The sequence below is a fragment of the Xiphias gladius genome, chromosome 15, assembly GCF_016859285.1.
Source record: "Xiphias gladius isolate SHS-SW01 ecotype Sanya breed wild chromosome 15, ASM1685928v1, whole genome shotgun sequence".
NCBI lineage: Eukaryota > Metazoa > Chordata > Actinopteri > Istiophoriformes > Xiphiidae > Xiphias > Xiphias gladius.
In genome coordinates, this window is record NC_053414.1 from 7,086,295 (window position 1) to 7,094,516 (window position 8,222).

The 8,222-nt window shown below is 42.8% G+C and overlaps 1 protein-coding gene across 1 annotated transcript in view; it reads right to left on the minus strand.

The window, feature by feature from the left end:
* Positions 1-2,058: 2,058 nt before the first annotated feature.
* The window catches only part of ncf4 (neutrophil cytosolic factor 4), a 29,391-nt gene continuing 23,227 nt past the window's right edge, over positions 2,059-8,222 (minus strand). The window contains exons 9-12 of the mRNA XM_040145025.1: positions 6,947-6,974; positions 6,528-6,686; positions 5,614-5,679; positions 2,059-2,680 (exon numbers count right to left, since the gene is read on the minus strand). Of these exons, the coding sequence (XP_040000959.1) occupies positions 2,473-2,680; positions 5,614-5,679; positions 6,528-6,686; positions 6,947-6,974 (461 nt within the window). The 3' untranslated portion in view covers positions 2,059-2,472. The remainder of the gene's footprint in view (positions 2,681-5,613; positions 5,680-6,527; positions 6,687-6,946; positions 6,975-8,222) is intronic.

An 8,222-nucleotide genomic window follows, 5' to 3' on the forward strand; every position in this document is an offset into this window, starting at 1 on the left:
CTTGAACGCAACCCTCACCTTCTCACTCAGTGTTAAGTTGCCCTGGATGAAAGCATCAGCTAAGTGTGAGTGGTAAACGCCACAGCAGGTTAAGGGCCTGGCTGCGGCGGCGGGCTCTCCCTTTAATCGCAAACGAAAACAAGGCGCTGACTGAAAGCAATCACAGAGCTGCAAGAGCCGAAAGCATTCAATAAAAAGTGATTGTGCTCATGAGGCATGGCACCGCAAAGTAACACACAGTGTTTACTTCACTCCACTTCTGCCAATGTCAAACCAGTGTCACTGCGCTTGTCAATCACTGGAATTCTCATCCGCTCTTCAAAATTGAAAAAGCCAATAGATGTAATTGGAAACAGAGTAATATATACATAAAGTTATCACAGAGACAAACAGGTTTATCAAAGGCACTTTATCCATATAATTCCCCCTGTACTGGTGTGATTTACCCTGTGATCTAAACGCAGATAAATCTCAGTGTTTGTATGTGTGATCACTTGTGTGTGTCTTTACATGAGTGGATTTGTGTGTGCGGCGTCTGTGGCTTACATCAGGGTTTACTTTTTCTTTTTCTACTGCCCCCAGCCCAAAAACATCAGTGCAATCTTTCAATTTTTGCACAAAGCATAGCGACATAACATTTCTGTGACAGTGAATTGTAATGATGTGCCATGTAGGGCAGTGTGCTGTGCTTCACAGGATCAGATCATCACCAAAAAACCCATTAACACCTGAAAAGTGATCATCTGTCTTTTAGGATGGGGAATTAACTGTGTTTTAGCTTTTACAAAAAAACTGTTATTTCAGACACTGGTCCAAAAGAAGTTGGATTTCGCGCCAAACTGACAATAAAATATCTCTTCCCCGTATAGAAAAGCATAAAAGATGTAAATTTGCTGTCAAATCCAATCCATCACAGAATAGACAAGCATATTTCTCTTTTTTTTTTTTTCCCCTTTATGCATTTGTCATTTTTCCAGTAATGCTTACAAAAAGAGCAAAACACACACCTGAATATGCAATAGAATGAGTGTGTTTCCACAGTTTGGGTAAGTATCAGTCACCTCTGGTTCAATAACCAACTTTTAAAGATGCAAAACTTCCACAGTGCCTGGGAGAGGTGGTTAAAAGGAATACGAGGGGAATAACTTTGCATTAAAGATGAGGAAAAATTGTCCTGCCAGCAAAGGCAATATCTGAATTTCCTGAGGCGAATGTGAATGAAATGCAGACACATGGACAAAATGTGAATGCACGGTGTGAGTGAGATGAAGCCAGGAGGCTACTGTTGTGCTTTTTGAAAGACACACATAAAAACAAATACAAAAGACTTTGCAGGATCCAATCTTAGCTGGTTGAAATCATTTATCGATACTCGATGATTGTTTTGTTTTGGGAAGTTCAAGTTTTGTTCCTAGTTTGGTCCGGTAGTCTTGAGACGGTGCAAAGAATGATCTGGCAAGAATCCATTTGACAGATTGTTTTAAAACATGCCAGTCAATTCGAGCTCTAGTCATAATGTTGCAGTGTTGCAGTGGCTGCTGCAGTTGAAGTGGAGAAGCTTTGGTTTGCTCTTTGGCGAAAAGTCTGTGCAATTGCAAATAGGGCTGCAACAAATTCTCAATGAAAGGTCCACTTACCGTACACAGCTGTTCCCAGAGCTTCATCCCTGTCCGTCTTCCCCATTTAGGGCAGTGACATGTCAGGATATAGTGAAAAATGTCCATCCCAACCCCGAATCTCAAAGTGACGTCTTCAAATTGCTTTTTTGCGAGACCAACAGAGTCCAGAGATTCAGGTTTCAGCGATATATAACAGAGGGAAGCTGCAAATCCTCACATTCGAGAGACTGGAACCAGAAAATATGTTTTGCTTGATAAATTACGAAGCTCTTGTTGTAGCTACATTCTTTGCAATTGGGTTTGGAGAGGAGTGAGACTCGATCTGTACATGCGTAAAAGAATCTCTGAATGTGCCTAAGATTTGTTCATGTGAACAAATACATACACACACACTCACACACACACACACACTCAATGTAAACAGTGGTTTATTAATGAGAGAAATTTAGCCTCAAGAGTCAGCTCACCTCTTAATTTACACAGGAAATTTTCTGTACTCCCGCTGTTTTCTTTACCCTGAGCTGAGGCTCCCAGACTAACATTGCATCTACCAGGCTGTGTGCTGCTCTGCGTGTACAGCAACTGATAGCAACAACTCCCAACAACGACATAACGAAAGCATGCAAAATGTAACGATGTTATTAAAGTATTTTATTACTAAGTGAAATGTATCGGCCACTAACTGACACAGCGGTGAACCCGTTGGCACGAATGGAGCTGCGAATGACAGGGAAAGACAAACCACACACAGGCAATATCGCCAACATAATTCACATGGTCAAGTTCGTCGTTTTCATAAAAGCATACTAAATATCTTCTCTACTTCCCTTAAAATCAACTCTGTACTTCTCTCTCAGGCCTCGGTGTTGTAAACAGAAAGGTCAGAGGCCAAGGTCACATGCAGCTCCCACGGAAACTGATTGACAGGTCTCTTGACTTTGCCCTGCTGACCTCTGCTCTCCTTGATCATCAGCTGGATGTCCTCGTCGTCGAGGATGCGGATGAGGTCGCCTTCGGGGTCACGATAGTTCAGGGCAATGTTGTCCTTCTCGAAGACGTTTCTGAGAGAGGAGACAGGGACTTAAGACTCTGGGTGTTTTCAGGTAGTCTAAACCGCAGACATGTTTCCCTTTTTATTCTCATTCATTTGAGTGTATGACATCGCAGCAGCCGGACTCAGATTTAAACCTAAACAGTCGTACCAGGACCGAAGAATTTCCAAAATGTTTAATGTAAAACATGTCCAAAAAGGAAATAAAAAGAGGTTAAAGCTGTTTTGTGTACAAGTACAACTTCAATAAATAATAATTTACATTTCCATTTACAAGCTTTTGAGCTTGTTGTTATAGAAAAGCATGAGAGACAAATCGAAATGTGGCTTTCAACATGTTTAAAATATCTTAACAAATAAATAATCAATAGCAACAAACAGTGATAAAGACAGAAGGGGCCAAGCAGCAGCAACGTCTGTATTTGGAAAAAACATCAGCGCTAATCGCGCTCGACTGAGATGGAGGCTCGCACATGTTACAGCTGCAATATCAGTTGTTTATGGCAACTGCAGCAAAATCGCTTCATGTACAATAGCAATGATTCAGAAGCTTATTCACTTCTCTGAGGACAATGAAAGATAAAAAACGAATTTTGTCTTTCTTTTGACACAATTTGTATTTTTTATTATTATTAGTATTATTATTATTATTTTTATTATTGTCGTATGGGGTCTTATTCAGACTGTTCTATGAGAATAAACTTACTTTTTTATGTTTCTTTCATATTAAATGGTTGTTGCGCTTCTAATGTTGAAACCCACATTAGAAGAAAGTCCAGCACCATATTTTTCCAGTGAAGGAAACAACTGGCCCCCACGTAGCTTCTCTTGATACATTACTGTTTGATTAAAATGTTGCTGTGAGAATTACCACCAAGACGGTGGAGGTAGGAAGTTTGACAGCCAGGCCAACCTTCGCTGTATTCGCCGCACGAAAACAGACAGTAGAAACGAACCGGCCGTAACGTTGGCGTCCGGGAATTAGTGAGGGAGACAAAGAAAAAAACAAAGATAGAGACACAGTCCCAGTTTTGTGAGGTTCTCTATTGGCTTCCCGGAGGCACAACGTGATGAAGTATTACATCTGATGAAGGACAAGCACAGAAATATTCAGTCACTTCCTGCCACAAGCCATGAAAGGACAAGCGGCATTTATTATAGGAGACATGCCCGTCCACATGCGCTTCCACACACACGTTCTAGTAGCAGTGAAATTACTACACACTACTGTATAATGGACATTTGATAACAATATATATATTTATAGAACATGCACACTCAAATATAAGAGCAGTGTTATGCGGTGTGTCAGAAAACATGTCCGAGCTGATGACAGAATTACGACCAGCGGCCTCGTTGGAGTCTCTCCCTCTCTCTCTGCTTTTCTCAGCGGAAACAACACTGATGGGTGGTGCGATGAAATGTCGGAATGCGACAGTGTTTTTAAATGTGCTCAAATGTGATCAGATGTGTTCATGGTAATGACTGGAAACCAATAATCACAGGTTAATGTGATGTGATTTAGTAAATGAATTAGCTTTGTTCCATTACAGACTAATTCATAGTTGAAACAAGTTATTGTATTTTTTATTTACTACATTAACTAGTGCAGGTGGTTTGGCAACATTTGCAGTTGCTACACTCTTTTCTCACTGATTCCTTTCTTCTTCCTCTCTCTTGTTTTATACAACGCCATTCTCTCGCTTCTCTTCCCCTGCTTACCGTCTCCTCGTACCTCCACCACCACCACCCTCTCCTCCCCCGGATCGCTTCATTTTTCCCCCCTCTCACTTTATCAGTGCTAAGCCATATTAAAACTCAGGAGCGGGGTCTCATCAATCCTACTCCAGGGCACAATAGGCCCGAACACAGAAAAACAATAATGAGCAGATAAGCGGCGGAAATGAACTGATTATGAATGGGGAGGGCTAATCATCATAGCGCTCACCTATCTAAATTACCGGATAATGAGAGATAGAGGCAGAGGGAGAGTGAAAGAGAAAAAAAACAGAGAGAAGAGATATGATAGTGTAATGACCATATGCATCCGCTGATGGTGGTGCAGTGGGAGGGGAGGTGAGGGGGAGTCGGAGGTCCCACGGGAACCAATTTGACGAGCAGTGAGGATTGGCATTCGACAATCTGCAGGTTTGCAGTGCACAGCGGCTAACTACGCTGCCCCTCGGGGCAGACCGGTGACTTAATGGACTTCCGCTCATCCTTGCCTCTGCTGGAATTTCACCGCAACCGCACACGCAAAGTGCCGACGGAGCGAAATGCACAAAGGTGCAAAGGTCGCCAGAACATCTCAGGAAGAAACACTGGATGTGAAAATTCGTTCGGCTGTGCGTGGACTTTGAGGACAAAAAGATTAGATCGGTGATTTTAATTGCCATCTTTTGAAATCTAATTTGTTTGGCTTTGATAAAAAAGGGGCCAATACTTTACAAATGCTTTACAAAGCGGAGGTTAAAGGTTATCAGTCAGCACCAGAAGTAGGAAACTAAGGCTCATATAAGATTGTTAGTGTGATTAGGATGTAAAAATATGATGGCTTACATGCAAAAACAGTATAATTGCCACATGCCCCACTGACTTCCCTCCAACCTTTCATCAAATATGTCCAATTGGTATTCCATTATCACATTTGTTGGAAGGTGTGGTAACTCACTCACAGGTGTGAGGTTGCATACAATAATTTCCCCCTCCACAAATGAACAACCGTTGACTTTTAACACCCAAAAAAACGATTCTCACATTTCTCTCAATCGCTGTTTTCCGCATGGGTGTAAAGGCGATAAAAAAGGGGACATGAAACACACACTTTTTCATGTCCATCAAATCCTTTGTTTCAGCCTGAGCGGCACAAAATAAGTGAGGAGCAGTAAGAAAAACAGTCTTGTCTACTCTGAGGTAAGATTTATTTCACAAGAACAGTCCTACCTCATACGAGACAGTAAGTCCTTGTATGTTGGCTGGATGGTGAGGTCCTCTTGTACACACACGTCTCTGTGAAAAGGAACACACAATCCTCTAGTTCACGCACATTTACTGAAACTGAAACTGCGCTGCTATTCGGAGGACTGGCAGTCTTTTTAAAGATCGATGCACAGCTGGAAGACTCACCCCTTAAGGTATAAATAACAGATATGGAGCAAGAGATTTAACTAATGCACTCGATAAAAGGATTACAGTTTGATTTCATCACTTACCAAAAAAAAAAAAAAAAAACACCTTGAATGGACTAAATTAAAATTTAAAATTTCCTCAACAGAGTAGAACTGCTTTGTACACAGCGTTCACAAAATCATATTTCAACAGTTGAGCTGAGGTGGACTGATACACTTTTGAGTTTTTTTTAACTTGAGGGAAATCAAAAAAGCACGCAAACTATTACATATTTCTACAAGTTACAGCCTAAACCTTTAAAAGGCCTTATAGCGCTGGTTTGGACAAAACTACAGTCCATCATTTCCATCCTGAAGTCTGGTGTACATTTACTTAAAGAGAGGCTGTTCATCTGTCGCAAGCCCGAGTTACCACTTAACCTAACTTAATTTTCCCCCGCAACCTGTCCCGCTGCTTATGACGTCGACACAGTGGAAGGTTCAAGCGGCGTCACTGGAAGTATGTGGTGATCCAAAACCTTAGCATGAAATCCTTGCTTCGTCTGTAACACTCAACTTAAAGGCCTTTTTCGGTGTCTATTTTTTTTTCTCAACCAGTTAAGTCATTAAAATCCAATAAATAATTACTTTCACACACACACCAACACTCACACACACACACACACACACACACACACACACACACACACAAACATGCACAGACACACGCAGTCACCCTCCTAAGCAGACCTGGTGTCAACTCCAGTGGGGGTGAGCATGAGGCAGCGCAGACAGCTGTAGGTGTGGTCCCCGCCGTCGCCTTCCGACTCACCCTCTGGGAGGGGCTTTATGATCTTCACAAAGGATTCTGGGAAAATACCCGTCTGATTGTTCGCTGTGCCCTGAAGAGAAAGCGAGAGAAGAGAAGGATGGAATCGGATGAGAGAGAGGGAGAGGAATGGTTCAGGTCCCGCGGGATGCAGCGATAAAGCCCCGACGATATGATGAGTGGATGATTTTAAAAGAGAGCTACAGTAGAAAGCAGCATGGCGGTGCATCCAGAGACAAGTTTTCCTGGCTAATTAGCCTGTTCGTAATATGCCGCTGATGTTAAAAGCACTCAACGCAACCAAACAGCCTTTCTACTACACCCCAGTTGTCTGAGTGTGTAGTCTGCAGAAACACATGCAGAGACGACTTCATAACGCATCCAGCGCACGCACACATCTGCTGCAGAAAAGAGGCAACAGTTTTCCGTGAAAAAGCCCCCGTCTTATCAGGCCAGAACGTATCATTTGCGTTACAGTACAATCCTGAGTGCATCGCCTCGGTCCCGATGCTGTAAATTTGTGGTTTGTCTCAGTGTCACTCTAGTCAAGTAAAGTCATTTGAGTAATCTCCTCAGGACCTGACGGAGCTCCTCCCGAGCCACCAAAGGACATGATTCAACTGTCAAATCAGTGGACTTCCTCTTTAGAGGCAGCACGGGTGAACAGTCAAGTAAAACCTTTATCTGCATTAACGCCTGGAACCTGCTCCTTTCTGGAGTCTGCTTCTGATCAAAGTATTTGGCATTTTCTCTGGGAACCCTGAAACTGTTGAGGTCTCTCTACTCTGGTGCGTGCGAAACGTTCACCTTGAAGCACCAGTCTGCCAGATGGACCTGTCACGTTCTCCACCCACCGCCACTCTGTCTACCGACTAAATCAAAGGCACTCAGTCAACTTTTCACAAGTTGTAGCTGTTGCATTGACCTCAGCCACCCCGGAAGAGAAAACGCCAAAAAACTACTAGGGTGGACGCAAAGTTTCCAATAGAGAACAACAAAATAGTGTTTGCAGTGCATAAGAATAAACAGATTGTCAGTCTTTTCAGTTACGATTCTTAGGATCTCTCTGGAAAGGAAGGGGCAGGACGAGTGCATCCTCCTCGTTCAGCGTTGATTCTCACTCCCCCACCCCATCAGCTTCCACCACGTCTCGCTCTCTCTCTCACTCTAGCTCAACACCTCACACATTTTTACTAAACACGTTCCCTGACCTTTCTCTAAGTAGTCCGTGACAAAGCAGAATTTCTATGACAACTACTTGCCAGCGCCGCTGCTCCGGTGTTGCATTTTCCCGTTGAGCAGCTAATTAAAACGTCCCACATCCTATTTTTGGATGGCGACGACTTACACGTGACACGGGCAGCGTGTAATCCGGACATTTTGTTCATTAAGTAACCGTTCCTGTAAAGGAAACTGGAGCAGGGCACCTCCGGTCACACCAGTGGCGGTACTTTGTGGTCACTGTACTGGTCAGCTGCTATCTTTTTTTAAAAGGTTTTTATCAAATTCTGTAATTAACGTTTTGACTGCTGCAACTTCTGAGAGGACTGTTTTGTGTATTCCCTTTGACAATTTGACACATTTAGCGAGGTAAAGATTGATCGGTAAAAAAGACT